A 16732-nucleotide genomic window follows, 5' to 3' on the forward strand; every position below is an offset into this window, starting at 1 on the left:
CACATCCCATTGGGTTTTGACCTTTGTCACACATGCTGCCTGAAAAGGACGGTCTTACTGTCATGCCTTTTGTCACTGAAGCACACGTGTAGTGTCCTGTACTCTGTCCGGAGTAGGACGGTTGCAGTGTTTGAGAAGACTCATATTAAGCAGTATGTAAAGTACACCATAGAATACATTATATAAACGAAAATCCATGCACTGCCACAAGTCAGAGAAGACTCATATTTAGCGGTATTTAAAGTACACCATAGAATAGATTATAATAACGAAAATCCAGGCACTGCCACAAGTCAGAGAAGACTCATATTTAGCGGTATTTAAAGTACACCATAGAATAGATTCTATAAACGAACATCCAGGCACTGCCACAAGTCAGAGAAGACTCATATTTAGCGGTATTGAAAGTACACCATTGAATACATTATATAAACGAAAATCCAGGCACTGCCACAAGTCAGAGAAGACTCATATTTAGCGGTATTGAAAGTACACCATTGAATACATTATATAAACGAAAATCCAGGCACTGCCACGAGTCAGAGAAGACTCATATTTAGCGGTAAATGTAATGTAAATGTAGTTGAGCTTATATAGCGCACAGCTACCCGCAGTGGGTTTCCCGGCGCTTGCTTAGGGAACCCTTCCTGATATTCCCCTGTGAGATAGCAGGGTATCCACAAGGTGAAAGTCGGGCATCCTGCCGCGAGGGGCCGTTGTGGAGATTAAGCAAGCTATTGCCCAGAGTCGCAGAGTGTGAACCGGTGAGTCGAGGAGGCACCGGGGCGAGAATTATCGAGTCCGTGGAATTTTTAGCCCAAGACCCGCCGAGGCGGGGAATTGAACTCTGGTCCAGGACCGATCTCAGCTTCCGGGTCGGCCGCCTCTAACCCCTGAGCCACACTTCTCCACGGTATTTAAAGTACACCATAGAATAGATTATATAAACGAAAATCCAGGCACTGCCACAAGTCAGAGAAGACTCATATTTAGTGGTATTGAAAGTACACCATTGAATACATTATATAAACGAAAATCCAGGCACTGCCACAAGTCAGGGAAGACTCATATTTAGCGGTATTGAAAGTACACCATAGAATAGATTATATAAACGAAAATCCAGGCACTGCCACAAATCAGAGAAGACTCATATTTAGCGGTATTGAAAGTACACCATTGAATACATTATATAAACGAAAATCCAGGCACTGCCACAAGTCAGAGAAGACTCATATTTAGCGGTATTGAAAGTACACCATTGAATACATTATATAAACGAAAATCCAGGCACTGCCACAAAAGAGAAGACTCATATTTAGCGGAATTGAACGTACACCATTGAATACATTATATAAACGAAAATCCAGGCACTGCCACAAGTCAGAGAAGACTCATATTTAGCGGTATTTAAAGTACACCATAGAATAGATTTAATAAACGAAAAACCAGGCACTGCCACAAGTCAGAGAAGACTCATATTTAGCGGTATTTAAAGTACACCATAGAATAGATTATATAAACGAAAATCCAGGCACTGCCACAAGTCAGAGAAGACTCATATTTAGTGGTATTTAAAGTACACCATAGAATACATTATATAAACGAAAATCCAGGCACTGCCACAAGTCAGAGAAGACTCATATTTAGCGGTATTGAAAGTACACCATAGAATACATTATATAAACGAAAATCCAGGCACTGCCACAAGTCAGAGAAGACTCATATTTAGCGGTATTGAAAGTACACCATAGAATAGATTATATAAACGAAAATCCAGGCACTGCCACAAGTCAGAGAAGACTCATATTTAGCGGTATTTAAAGTACACCATTGAATACATTATATAAACGAAAATCCAGGCACTGCCACAAGTCAGAGAAGACTCATATTTAGCGGTATTTAAAGTACACCATAGATCTTGTTTTTCATCCTAGTGTGGGCTTTTTTCAATGTCCTTTTCGACCTCGATTGGTGATCCGTTGTTACGGGTGGGGTAGTATTCCATGTTTCGATCGCTGGCTCCTCTCCTCTCCTGTCCTTCTTTTTCCTCTCCTTCTCTCTCTTTCTTCTTTCTCTTTCTCTGTTATTATTCCCTTTCTCTTTCTTCTATATTTCGGGTGACTCTGGGCGACAGGCACGCTGTTTAGTCGGGTAGGCCGTAGCCATTACAGTGATGTAGGGTGGGGGGGGGGGTGTTTGTTATTTTAGTTTGTTTTATTCTATGGTCCCTTTTTGCTTTTTTCAGGGGGTGGGCTATGTCCCTTTGTTTTCACTCCTTTGTTTCGTACGTGTCCGCACTTTCTCCTTTAACGGGGCGGGAGGGCTGTACATGTGGCGTCCACGTTATTGGTTTGCTGACATTTGTCCTTGATTTATGAACCTTTGCTGGGCGTGGGATGTCTTTGGGCTTCGCCCTCCTAGGGTGATTGTATAGCGTGGGGGGCTGTCTCCCTCCCGCCCCCCCCCCTCTTTTTCTGTATATGTTGCGTGACGCCCGGTAGATGTGGTTGCTGCCTCCTCTATAAAATGTAAAATGAAACCTTTCTTATCCTGGCGCTGACTGTTTAACGTCTTTATTTCACGTCTATCCGGTATTCATTTTGTTGTACACATTGATGTTGCCCTTTTTTTTGACTCTCCTGCTTTTGCGGCCGGCCCCTGTGGTTGTAGGCCTGCGCATGTACTTCTACGTGTCTTTCAATAAAGGTTTTGAAAAAAAAGAAAAAAATAAATAAATAAAGTACACCATAGAATAGATTATATAAACGAAAATCCAGGCACTGCCACAAGTCAGAGAAGACTCATATTTAGCGGTATTTAAAGTACACCATTGAATACATTATATAAACGAAAATCCAGGCACTGCCACAAGTCAGAGAAGACTCATATTTAGCGGTATTTAAAGTACACCATAGAATAGATTTAATAAACGAAAAACCAGGCACTGCCACAAGTCAGAGAAGACTCATATTTAGCGGTATTTAAAGTACACCATAGAATAGATTATATAAACGAAAATCCAGGCACTGCCACAAGTCAGAGAAGACTCATATTTAGCGGTATTTAAAGTACACCATAGAATACATTATATAAACGAAAATCCAGGCACTGCCACAAGTCAGAGAAGACTCATATTTAGCGGTATTTAAAGTACACCATAGAATAGATTATATAAACGAAAATCCAGGCACTGCCACAAGTCAGAGAAGACTCATATTTAGCGGTATTTAAAGTACACCATAGAATAGATTATATAAACGAAAATCCAGGCACTGCCACAAGTCAGAGAAGACTCATATTTAGCGGTATTGTAAGTACACCATTGAATACATTATATAAACGAAAATCCAGGCACTGCCACAAGTCAGAGAAGACTCATATTTAGCGGTATTTAAAGTACACCATAGAATACATTATATAAACGAAAATCCAGGCACTGCCACAAGTCAGAGAAGACTCATATTTAGCGGTATTTAAAGTACACCATAGAATAGATTTAATAAACGAAAATCCAGGCACTGCCACAAGTCAGAGAAGACTCATATTTAGCGGTATTTAAAGTACACCATAGAATAGATTTAATAAACGAAAAACCAGGCACTGCCACAAGTCAGAGAAGACTCATATTTAGCGGTATTTAAAGTACACCATAGAATAGATTATATAAACGAAAATCCAGGCACTGCCACAAGTCAGAGAAGACTCATTTAGCGGTATTTAAAGTACACCATAGAATACATTATATAAACGAAAATCCAGGCACTGCCACAAGTCAGAGAAGACTCATATTTAGCGGTATTTAAAGTACACCATAGAATAGATTATATAAACGAAAATCCAGGCAGGCACTGCCACAAGTCAGAGAAGACTCATATTTAGCGGTATTTAAAGTACACCATAGAATAGATTATATAAACGAAAATCCAGGCACTGCCACAAGTCAGAGAAGACTCATATTTAGCGGTATTTAAAGTACACCATTGAATACATTATATAAACGAAAATCCAGGCACTGCCACAAGTCAGAAGACTCATATTTAGCGGTATTTAAAGTACACCATAGAATAGATTTAATAAACGAAAAACCAGGCACTGCCACAAGTCAGAGAAGACTCATATTTAGCGGTATTTAAAGTACACCATAGAATAGATTATATAAACGAAAATCCAGGCACTGCCACAAGTCAGAGAAGACTCATATTTAGCGGTATTTAAAGTACACCATAGAATACATTATATAAATGAAAATCCAGGCACTGCCACAAGTCAGAGAAGACTCATATTTAGCGGTATTTAAAGTACACCATAGAATAGATTATATAAACGAAAATCCAGGCACTGCCACAAGTCAGAGAAGACTCATATTTAGCGTTATTTAAAGTACACCATAGAATACATTATATAAACGAAAATCAAGGCACTGCAACCAGTCAGAAAAGACTCATATTTGATCAAATTATTACGCTCACTTTAAGACTCTTCATTTTGCACACGGGTGCTACTACTTTCAAGTTAAAGAAAGTATGTGAGGAAACCTCTATATCCGGCATGAGTAAGCATTACACATCGGAGAATTTGGGCGTAAAAACACATCTCTGAAAAAAACGTCTAAGTTATATGCCAAGCTAACCACACTACAACATTACTAAACATGTATCCAGCCCACTGGCAAAAGTGTTTTGAAGATGAAGAGGTCTTTATATGCAAGTAATTTAATATTTTTCGCCCGCACAAAAACATCATGAGTGACAGAAACAGTGTAGACAGCAAAACAAGTAGACTTTGTTTGCAGGACACAGATGAGAAGCAATAAACAAACCATCTTTTCTAGTGGAGTGGTCATAGGGAGTGGGCAAACTGCACAAGGCTTACCTGCTTCTCACTTAGAGCTGTGATCTTAGCTTGAAGCTCATGGAGCTGCTTCTTCAAATCGGCATTCTGAGCCCCAAATAAAAAAAATACAGGAAGAGAGAAGACAAACGTTAAATTGTGTTAATATAAAGTACCAAAGGTTCAACAAGCACTTGTATCCAGACACATAAAGAACCTTGTGGTGCTCTGTAGGTAAGTCTGTAAACCCACACACACACCACCACCCAGACAAGGCCAAGTGATCACACTACACAAGGGCACAGTTACACCGGGATTATAAGGAACAACCCAGAGACTAGTGACACCAAACCACTCCCAAGACACACAAACCCATGCTAGCCCTTAAGCCGCATCCAGTCATGCATCAGAGCATGCCGGGGTACAGATATGTTACGCAATCCTAAGTCGCAGCCAAGCAAGGTCATCCTAGGACACAAGCATACCAAAATGAGAAGCATCTGATGGACAATAGACTTGACCTGTTGAGTTGTCTTTCCGGTGACATAAATTAAAGTCATGACATTTCTGGTGTATAAAATAGTCTTCCTGCAGACTACTCGCTTGTGAATCACCCTGCCAAGCTTTAGACTTGTTTGGAAAGTTTGCGCAGCACTAGCAGGCGACACCAGGCAGAGCCTGCCGTGAGACTCTGGGCAGGATACACTTGTGCCCATCAGTGTGTTGGTGTCAGATCCTGATATATGTCATTGGCCCACACAGGCATGTAAGGGAATAGGAGAGCAGCGGCATATGCAGCGCATAATACGTTAGCATAGCTTGTGATCCTAATAGTCAAAGGAACAAGGGCAGGAGGTAAGGAACCCTAGGTGGGATTATATCCAGTGGAAGGAAAGTGCCCTTTGTGCATCTGATAATGGTGTATAGATTTGCACGCTCCAGATACCCCTGCGATCTGTTGTGGAATCCGGACGTTTGCAACTTGTTTTTGTTGGAACAAGTTAGTCACAGACCTGCTGTGAATCCTCCCACACTCCACAATGCAAGAGCACACCGGCTCCACCTCAGATTCTTTTCCGTTCAGCGGGTGAGCATTATATGCAGTCAAGTATCAAGTATTGTGTGTACTGTGTTATTGTGAAGGGTCAAAGTAACAGGAAAGGTAATTAGACTTCTGTAATTGCTGGCTGTTTACAGGGATGAGGGCTGGCGCAAGTGAACCTACAGTACTAGACGATACAGACGCTTACAGTGTACGTAATATTCCCGTTCGTAGCATGTATTGCAGTGATACACATTGTAAAGAAATTTCCCCACAAGCAGTTTTTAGAGGGCAGATGATGCAGAGGTTTTGAACAAAGTTCTTAACACTGTTTGACCAACCATCACCTGCTAGCGGACTAGAATACTCACACAGAAGTGTTTAGTGAAGCTGTAGTGATAACCAGACGGCAGCTTTACAGCTGTTGGATAGAGGGATGTTGCCTAAAAAAACTATGATGGTCCCTTTTCGACATGTGGAATTTCCCCTGGAGGGCAAGGCGGTGGAATGTCCCCGGGAGGGCAAGGCGGTGGAATGTCCCCGGGAGGGCAAGGCGGTGGAATTTCCCCTGGAGGGCAAGGCAGTGGAATGTCCCCGGGAGGGCAAGGCGGTGGAATGTCCCCGGGAGGGCAAGGCGGTGGAATTTCCCCTGGAGGGCAAGGCGGTGGAATGTCCCCTGGAGGGCAAGGGGGTGCTATGTCCCCTGGAGGGCAAGGAGAGTGCATGCACTTTGGATGCTTTATTTAGAGATTGGGTGTCCATTTATGGTATAGCAAAGGTGTAGGAAAGTAGGATCTGCTTCTAAGGTCACCCCTACTTTTCGACTGGTCCTAAGCTGTATTTGACCAGTCTGACTGGGATCCTGCTAATCAGGAGCCCAGTCAATCTGCTTTCTCCCTCAAGTGTTGCGTTCAGTACTTGGGCACATCCCAGATTGGATACTGGGGTACCCTTTTAAGTCCCTAGTATATGGTGCTAAGGTACCCAGGGCATAGATATCCCAGAGGTCTCCCATGGGCTGAAGGATGCATTATGCCACCAATGAGAGACCATTCAAAATGGAACTACAGGACTGCCATTGCAGCCTGTGTAAACTGGTGCTAGCAACGCTTACTAAAGATTTAGGTTTCCTATATCTTGGGTCACTGCACTTAAAACCTATAAGTTACCCCTAGAGCAGGCCTTTGCAATCCTGAAGGCAGGGTGCTTGGTTCCAAGTGCAAGGGTGCCCCTGCATGAGCAGGACACTCCCATAAACTACGGAGTCCATTCTCCTGGGTTGTCACTAAAGCAGCCATATACTATATAGAGGGGCACTGCATAATTACGCGATGACCATCACGAAAACGGATGCAACGAAGCCTACCATGTTTGGTATCAAACATGTCGGAATCATACCCCCACACCGTAGATGGTGAGGTAAGTATGGTTCCAAGCACTGGAAGAGCCCTGCATTAGGCTCTCAGTATTCCCGGTACCAGTCTTCTTCACCCAGACAACACAAAATGGTTGCTGCCGACCAGACACTGAGCCAAGCTCGAGCAGGGGAAAGCAGAACAATAGGCTTCCTGTCACAGGGAGGTGTGACCACCTCCCAGATAGGATTTAATCTATTGGGGCAGGGTGAGTGCACTTGCTGTTGGCTCCCGCTCTGGAGCGAAACTGGACAAAGGACATGGGAGTAACCTCCCCTCTGTCCAGACCCTCCCCTGGGAGGATCCACTGAATCATCCCAACCCTTTCCCTAGGGTACTTAAGGGCTTACCTGGGTGTAGATCCCTAGATTCGTCATAGGATAATGGAGTGGAGAAGTGTGGCTCACTGGTTAGAGGCGGCAGACCCGTAAGCAGAGAACTCTCCGGGACCAGGGTTCGATTCCCGACGCGGCAGGGTCGTGAACCAGGGTCAGCGGACTCGATAATTCTCGCCTCGGTGCCTACTCTAGTCAGAGACCACACGCGGCAACTCTGGGCATCAGCTTGCCTCATCTTCACAACGGCCCCCCCAGATCGCCGGGGATGCTTGGTCGCACCTTAGAGATACCCATCTGGGACCATCTCTCAGGGTGAGCCAGGACGGGTTCCCCAGCGGTCGAAGCGTGGAGATACTCCTCCGGGAGTCGATTCCTAGCGCTATATAAACACGCAATTAAATTAAATTAAATTCAGATCAGAGACCACTTCTTCTACTTTCTGGGCACTCTGGACTTCGTTTGGGCTCGACTTCGTTTGGGCTCGACTTCGTTTGGGCTCGACTTCGTTTGGGCTCGACTTCTTCTCCCTTCCAGGCTGCTGCATCATCTGTGCACCATGCAGGAACCTACCAAGGCCTGTGGGCACCAAAAACACCTGAAGGAATCTCCATTGGAGTGAAGGAGCCACTCCCCTGCATTCGCAGGCACAGCAACGAAGTCGACTGGTCTGCTGATCCTGAGCTCCTCCGGACTACGAAAGGTTCTGCAACACAGGTGGTGGTTTTCCACAGCTCCAGAGCCTGCCATGCCCTGCCCTCTCACCAAGTTTGAGGCCAGTATCCTTCATGGGGGTTAAAATAACCAAACCCCTTTGCAGCGCATTGTCTTGCAGTTGCAAAGGCTTGTTGGCTTCCTTCCAAGATCTTCAGGCTCCACTTAGCCCCCACCTTGAGCATCTCCAGTGACCAGAATTTTCAGCCACACCGCATTGTTGTGCATCGTGGCCTGCATCTTTTGGTGAGCTGCTTGAGGTCCTCTCGCGACTCCAGTGCCTCAGGTCACACTTGTGTCTTTTGGGCTCCCCTGATTGCTAGGGCACTGCCCTGATTCTCCTGCTTTTGGTGAGTCCCATAGACCTTGCTGGTACAGACGTTGCTCCTTCCATTCCTGTGTTGGTTGCATTTGCCAAGGCTTGTTGGTCCTCCCGCCAGACACGACCCCTCAGCATTCAACATTTCTCGTGGGACAGCTCGTGTACGGCTCCTGGTCCTCCTCAGCGTCACCTGGTCCTCTCGGCTGCAGAGTCCAGGTCATCGTCACATTGGAGGGCATTTGTCTTCCAAGTCTCCTGGGCACTCCTGACTGACATAGACTCTGTCCCCTCTGCTTGCAGGTACCTGTCATCTAGAATCCACCTTCGGATTCCACCGGACACGGGCTCCTTCGTCAACAGCAGCACTTTCCTGAAGTCCTCCATTGTGTTAGACAGCGGTTTCTGACACCACTTCATACATATGCATCCGGCTTCTCAGGAGTAGGCAACGTGGGTAGTAGGGTATCCACGGGTGGGATGGCTCTCCAATCCTCTGTCTTCCACAGGGTTTCTTCAGGGTCCACTGGGAAGGGTCCTTAATCTTTAAAAATCTTTAAACATCCAACAGCGACTTACAAACAAGAAGTCCTGATCTAAAGCCTCTCTATGTAGCTCCAACCCATGATAATGAGTAGCCCTATTAAGAAGCTTAATGTAGCCTATATTGTCGTCAGGTGGTGATGGCCTGGACGGATACAATTCAGGGTCAGTATCCGTGTGTGGATCAGTATCATAATCCTCCCATGGGTCAACATCTAGTGGCCTATCCTCATCTCCATCCCATCCCCTTCACCCTGTGGGTCAGGTGATAGTGGTGAATTAGAGGGTGTGATGAGTAATTGAGGATTAGTAGGCGAACGATGTGGCACATAAGATGACGAAGGGTTTGTACCCACATTCCTTTTCTTCAGGGGCATGTGGTGCTCATTCGGTTGGCCTAATTTCCTTTTTTTTCAGGAAATTTGGCATGTATGTGTCCTGTACCTGGGTTAATTACCAGTTCTTTTTTTTGTTCGGATCCGAAGGTGGAACATCGGACCGAGGCTCTTTTGTCGGAGTATTTTTATCTTTACTTGCAGGTTTTGGAGTCTAAAGCTTTGGCTACGAACTCTTTGGTACCGAAGATTTAGGCTTCGACAAAAGATGGAATGTGAACCAGGATGTGCTAGGACTTCGGCGCCGAGGATTTGCCGGCACGGGGTCGACTCGAACCCGAGCCAGAAGGATTTTCTTTGTCTTTTGGCGCCGGGCCTGCACTCGGGGCGCTCAAAACTTTTTCTTGGTGCTGACCTTGGCCCGCAGGAAGAGGAAGGCCTGGAGCCTTTTTTGTCTTTTGTTGTTGGGGTAAGGGGGTTTCTGTACAAACGGTAAGCTGAACCTGTGTAACTTGCTCCTCTTATTCCATATCGGAGTCAGCCTTAGTCACACAGATATGTTCCTCTTCCTCTGCTCCTTGAGCATGTGTTTCTTCTCGGTCTGAATCTTCGCCGAAGATGTCCGGTGCTGAGCTGCCTTGGTGTTGCATCTCGTGACGTCGAGCCAGGTGGTCGCGAAGCGTCTTTTTTTATCAAAACTATTGGAACGAGTCATAGTCTTTTTTCGTTGGGTCTCGGCACAAACAGAGATTGCACACTTTGTGCAGGTCAGTGCGCAGAAACTTGGCGCGACACTGGGGACAGAGCATGAATGGTGTCCGTTCCACCAATTGCTAGAAAGCCCGGCACGGGTAGACTCAACGGCCCTCCGCGAGTTTTCCGATCGAAGAGGTTTGATTGGAATAAATATGCAGAGAATGGGAAACGCGATCGAGAAATACCGTCGAGGGTAGTGAATTGTACACCGAGGGGAACCCGAGAGAAGGTATCGAACGGAAGTGCAGCGATTCACGTCCGAAACTGATGGCGGAAAAAACAAGCTACCAATTGAGTCGATGCCCATGCGCACTATCACCGAAAGTAGAAGTCGCCTACCTCGTGACTGGAAAAGACTTCTTTGAAGAAAAACAAAGTGAAAACATCCGGACACAACACTAGATGGCAGGCTTATGCAAAGCATGTTATCTACAGCTCGCATGCCTCGAACATCATATTTTATTGAGCTCAAAACAAAGCCCTGCTGGACGAAGGTAAAAATAAACAAAATAACCCGAGAAAGGGGTGCAGATAGAGGATCAACATTTCTATCTGTACACCATGCCAAAATCTTGCTCCATCTGCATGGATATACTGTCTTAGTAGAGGGACGCTTGGCTACCAAGAAAACCTTGCACACTTTAGGCAGAAGGTCAAAAGCGGTCAACTGTGACCGCTCAATTTCCAGGCATAAATGTGAAGCATCTTCAGGTTCCAGTGCAGAATTTTGCCTAGCTGTGACAGAAGATGCTCCCAAAGAGACAGCCTGATCGGAGACCTGTGGTCATGCTCAAAAGCTCAGGATACAAGACTTTCAGTGCCCAGTGAGGAGCCACAAGAACAACTTGGGCCTAGTCATTCCAGATCTACACGAGAACCCTAGGCAGGAGTGGTAAAGGCGGAAAGGCGCACAAAAGGCTAGAGCTCGACTCAAGACTAAATGTTACTGAGTGAGAGCAGCCTTGGAAACTCTACAATGCAAAACTACTAATATTGAGTGTTCTCGACAGAGGCAAACAGATCTAACCAAGGCTCTCTCCACTCTTGGAAGGGACCTTGCACCACCTCCGGTTTGAGGCGCCATTCTTGACCCGCTAGGCATAGATGGCTCAGTTTGTCTGCTTCGGCTTTCGGAGAGCCCACTGGGTGTTGAACCAATATGGATATGCCTCGGTGTTCCATCAAAGTCCACGACCCTACCTGCCTTATTTTTTGCAATACCACATGGCAGAGGTGGTGTCTGAACTCCTGTACCAGCTAGCGAGACAGTCTTTCAATACCAATCAGTTCGCTCAAAGCTCCAGTAGCTTGATGTGGAGTCCAGAGTCCTCTGATCTCCACCTCTCTCAGATGACCACCCCAGCCCAGGAGTGACGCATCTGTCACTACAGTAAGCTCTGGTTGGGAAAGGGAGAGGGGTCTGCCACAGAGGTTTGTTTGCCCCAACTGCATGCCTTTTGCATTTCCCTAAGAGATCTAGAGCATGTTGGAGAGATTCCCCTGATGCTTCGCCCATGGAAGCTTCAGGTTCCACTGTACAGCCCTCCTATGCCGGCATGTGCTACTAGGCGAGCGTCTGGCACAGAGTTAGGTGTGACTTTGGCACGTTGATAGTGAACACAAGCAAACACATAAGGTTTGCCATAGTCTGGAGGTGGGAGACGACGGCCTGTGGTGAGCCTCCCTTCAAAATCTAATTGTTGAGGTAGGGGAACACTGCAACCCCTGACCTCCGAATGTGAGCTGCGACCACTGCCATCACTTTCGTGAACACCCAAGTGGCGCAAGTAAGGCCAAAAGACGGGGATGTGAAAATATGCGTCCTGCTAGTCCAACAATACCATCCAGTCTCCTGGGCCCAGGGCTGACAGGACTTGCGCAAGCATGAGCATCTTGAATTTCTTCTTTTTCACGAAGAGATCGAGAAGATGCAGTTCTAGAATAGGACGAAAGCCTCTATCCTTCTCCGGCACCAGAAAGTAGCGGGAATAGCAACAACAACCTACTTCTGATGCTGGCACTTTCTCTATTGCTCCCATGGCCAAGAGACCCAATACTTCCTTGCAGAGCAAGGAGAGGTGGTCCTCTGTCAGCTGGTCATAAGTAGACGGCATGGGTGAATGGGATCACAAAGGGGAGGAAGTAGCCCCTTTGGACAAGCTGCAAAATCCAACAGTTGGATGTTATTGACCTTCAATTGAGCAAGCGATAGCGTATCCTGCCCCCCAATGGATCCCCATGATGGTCGGAGGGCGAACTAAAAGGGTTTGAAGGCTGCGGCTGACAGGGGGTGGTGGACTTGCTCAACTTCTAGCTACCTATTCCATGTGGTCCGTGTGAACCGCGCCCTCAGCCACAAAAAGATTGCCTGACTTGTTGGCCATGGTGGCTGGGTGTGTGAAGGCGGAATGCGGATTGAGGTTGACGAGAGGCCATGGAAAAGCCAAGGACCTGGCCATAGCCCTGCTCTCCTTAAAGCACTCCAGCATTGAGTCTGCCTTCTTGGCGAACAAATAGAAGCCATTCAGAAAGAAGCTGAATACCCGGCTCTTTCCCAGGGCATAGTTTAGTGTCTTTTTCTCTGTAAGCGTCATCACACTCTAGGTAAACTGATCTCATGTGCTCTAGCGCCAGGATACCTGTTGGGTCACAGCACGCTCTATAAATTCTGAATACAATACAATCAAAGAGCATGTTTTTTGTTGTTGTTTTTTTTTTAAGAGTTTTATATAGCGCAAACTTGACCCGATGGTATCAGAGTGCTTTACATGAGCACCAGTTTCATTACAGATGGACACATTCATTTTTGTTAGGTACAGGGAGATTAAGTGATTTGCCCAGAATCACAGGATGTTGAGCGTCCCTGCCGAGATTCGATCCCGGTTCCCCAGCTTCAAGATCGACCGCTCTACCCGCAAGGCTACATCCCTCTCAATCCAGGAGCAAAGCTTGGACATTTCCTGAAAAGCCACTGGTTCTCAGCCAGGCAAGGCTCATAAGGGCCACGGACGATAAAATCACTGCCTAGTGAGTCTGTCATGTCCACCCCACACCTTATGGATAACTGGGCTATATCTCTCCTGTCAGCAATTGCTTGAGAGCGTATGTCTCAGGCCTTCTCCGAGATTATGGGTAGCACCTGCGCAACCAAGTCCCAGATTGCATGGGAGTACTGGGCCACGAGGCGTTCACCGACCCCAGTGCCAAACTGACAGAAGAAAACATCCTCTTCCCGAAGGTATAGTCCCTTTTGAATTTCTTATCCGGTAGAGTGGTAGGTAATGCGGTTGACTATGGAGGTGGAGGCCTGAACCACCAAGCTCTCTGAGGTGGGATGCTGGGTGAGTAAACTGGGGTCCGAATCAGGAGGCTAGAACCGGGCCATGGTCCTGTGCACAGAAGCCCATGGGCAGGGCTTGGACCAGGCCTGAGCAGAACGTCAGGAAGGGCTTCAGTAAAAAGGTAATGGCTCAGTGGGAGCAACCGTGGCTGAAGCACCTCTGTCAAGACGTTTGTTTTGACTGCCTCTGGGGTAGCGCAAGGTCCAGGGCCTAAGCCGACCTCCGCACCACCATTGAAAATGAGGCATCCTCTTCTGTAGCCATAGAAGGGGGAAGAGACAAGGCCAGTATCTAGAGAGGTATCCAGTCCACTGGCAACCGCCAGATTCTTAAAACAGTTGTCCTCGGATCCGCAGACTCCTCCCAATCATCACCTAATCCAGGTCTGTCATATGAATTTGGCACTGCTCTGATATGGGAAGTTTGCCCAGAGGTGAAGACGGTCACCGCTCATCCGCAGAGTAAAACTTCGTGAATGATCTCGGAGGCTTCCTCGTGACCGAGAACTGGAGCGTCGCGGAGTCAATCGATGTCGGGTGGCGATGAGCTTGAGGGAGCATTCCCATAGCGCCTTCGGCTGCATGGTGCCTCAGTCCTCCCATGCCTTGTGACTGTGGTCTCGGTCAAGTCACAAGAGAAAAAAAACAAGTGGGGCACATCACCGACATCTGTCGATGTAAGGGGGCCACATGGGGACATGCTTCACATCAGGAGACAAAGTCTCAAAAAATCTTGGTCAAAAGGTAAAAAAAAAGTCAGTCAAAAAGCAACTGGGGAAAGCTATTCTCTGGAACTGTGCTGACCGGCAGTGAAAGAAAAGAGCTGACATCAACGTGCTGGTGTGGCACCTATATAGGCACTGCACACGTCACTTCCGGTGTGAAAGACGCCACCTACTAGTGCGCAGGGGTACTGTTCACCCTAAAATTCCAGATCCAGTAGGACGCCTGGGGAATATCCTATGGTATCTGTGGCTAGAAGTCTCAGATAAAGAGCATCCTGGTAAGGCCTAAATTACTCCAGTTCCAAGTGGGCAGGTGGGCAAGCAGAGCCACATGGTACCACCTGCAGACACGTGAGAGCTATTGCTGGGGAAACATTTTCTGAAGAATGGAAGGATAATTCATAAACTGAGTAAACTGTGAAGATGTAGCCATCAAAATCTATTCCTTGTGTCAGCTGAGTTTTGTTTACTAGTCTGGACACAGCTCCTACATATTGCTTGCAGCATAAGAGGTTATACACAGTAATGATAAAAACATGGTGGGACATTGCCAGTCTTGCTAGGATACATGCCAAGACTCTGGGAGGTGCCAGGCAACCAAGATCATGCAATGGAGTCACATCAGAACAGATCATGACAAGGCACAAGCACAAAAACAGGCTGAGCTAGGGCGCAGGCACACACATTGCTCTAAGGCACAGGCACAAACAGGCCAAACCAAGGCACAGGCACAAACAGATCACACCAAGGTACAGGCACAAACAGACCACTCCAAGGCACAGGCACAAACAGACCACACCAAGGCACAATCAGACCATGCCAAGGCACAAACACACCACGCCAAGGCACAGACACAAACCGACCACGCCAGACCCTGCTCAGAAACAGAATGAGCCTTCAAACAAACAGACCACACCAGGGTGTAGCAACAAACAGACCACACCAAGGCACAATCAGACCATGCCAAGGCACAGACACAAACCGACCACGCCAGACCCTGCTCAGAAACAGAATGAGCCTTCAAACAAACAGACCACACCAGGGTGTAGCAACAAACAGACCACACCAAGGCACAATCAGACCATGCCAAGGCACAGACACAAACCGACCACGCCAGACCCTGCGCAGAAACAGAGTGAGCCTTTTCGGGCATAGGCACAACATACTACAGTAGGACCCAGGCACACCATGCTATGATAGGGCCCAGGCACAAACAGACCATGATAACATAGGCTAAAATGTTTGATGGTGGAAAGCTGCACCCACAACAAACTTTCCATTTCAAATAAAAGCTAACATTGATTTCCAAATACTTCATTCGAAGTGGAAGTAGACAGCACCTACCTGAGGATCCTGCTTCATCTGTGCAACCAGTTTCTAGAAAGAGAAAAATGGAACAATATGAATATGTAATGTCCCTGCCATGAGTCGCAGATGAATCCACAGTTCACAAATGAAGTCATTCAGATGAGAGAGTAGTCAATGTCCTCGTGGCATCACTGCACTGTGACAACCACCAACTCACAGGTCATACGGTTTGATTGCTTGTGCCCCAAGGGTATAGAGGCACCTGTCGCAACAGCGAATGGTACAAAATACAATCGGCATGGCACATGGGCAGTCGGATGAACGCTGAGTGAGCTGGCAGACAGTAATCCAAGTGAGCATGAACCCGCTGGGGGTATGAACGACTGACTGAAGAATAAAAAAAATGCAATGAACCCAGGGCCATTATATGGGGCAAGAGGTCTCTTCATCATCGCGGCTATGATTGTGATAAGAGCTTGTTGCATCTACTCAAAGATGGCATCTCTGACACTTAAAGAATGCATAGATTGGAGCGCGTCAATGGTAGCATAAGGCCAACCCTCGCACAGCAAATGGCACGAGGCTTCCACTGCACATATACAGCTGGAATTATGTTTTGGAGGCTTGGCTTGGCATGACCTACTTCATGACAAGGTCAAGTAAAAGGCCAGTTTTTGAACCCCCAACTTGGAAATATTTTTACTGTTTTTAAAAAGGAAAAACCTTCAAACCCCGCAATCAATCAAGAACTACATGAAATGTTATGGTGGAAGTGTGCGACAGTGTCACGCAAGTAAGAGGGTGATTAGACACACCACAGGCACCATTACCAACCTTGTTTGCTTTAAATATCGCATATGTAATTAAAGACAGACGCAGCACACACCTGGATAGCTCATTCAAATGTGACCCTGACTAAGCCAATACTGGCTTAGGACAAGAACCCCAATGCCCAACACTGACATGCGACCTGAAGAATTCTCTGCATTACTTGATTCGGGAAGCACCACCCAACACCCCTCGGGAGGAGCTACTGGACACAGGAGACATAGCGACAGATGTAGGGGACA

The 16732-nt window shown here is 46.7% G+C and overlaps 1 protein-coding gene across 3 annotated transcripts in view; it reads right to left on the reverse strand.

Moving 5' to 3' along the window:
- PHF21A (PHD finger protein 21A) overlaps positions 1-16732 on the reverse strand; it is a 419360-nt gene that overhangs the window by 312433 nt on the left and 90195 nt on the right. For all 3 annotated transcript variants that reach the window (XM_078684392.1, XM_078684393.1, XM_078684391.1), the window contains exons 4-5: positions 15699-15731; positions 4873-4938 (exon numbers count right to left, since the gene is read on the reverse strand). In XM_078684392.1, the coding sequence (XP_078540518.1) occupies positions 4873-4938; positions 15699-15731 (99 nt within the window). The remainder of the gene's footprint in view (positions 1-4872; positions 4939-15698; positions 15732-16732) is intronic.

The sequence above is a fragment of the Lissotriton helveticus genome, chromosome 3_2 (genome assembly GCF_964261635.1).
Source record: "Lissotriton helveticus chromosome 3_2, aLisHel1.1, whole genome shotgun sequence".
Lineage (NCBI taxonomy): Eukaryota > Metazoa > Chordata > Amphibia > Caudata > Salamandridae > Lissotriton > Lissotriton helveticus.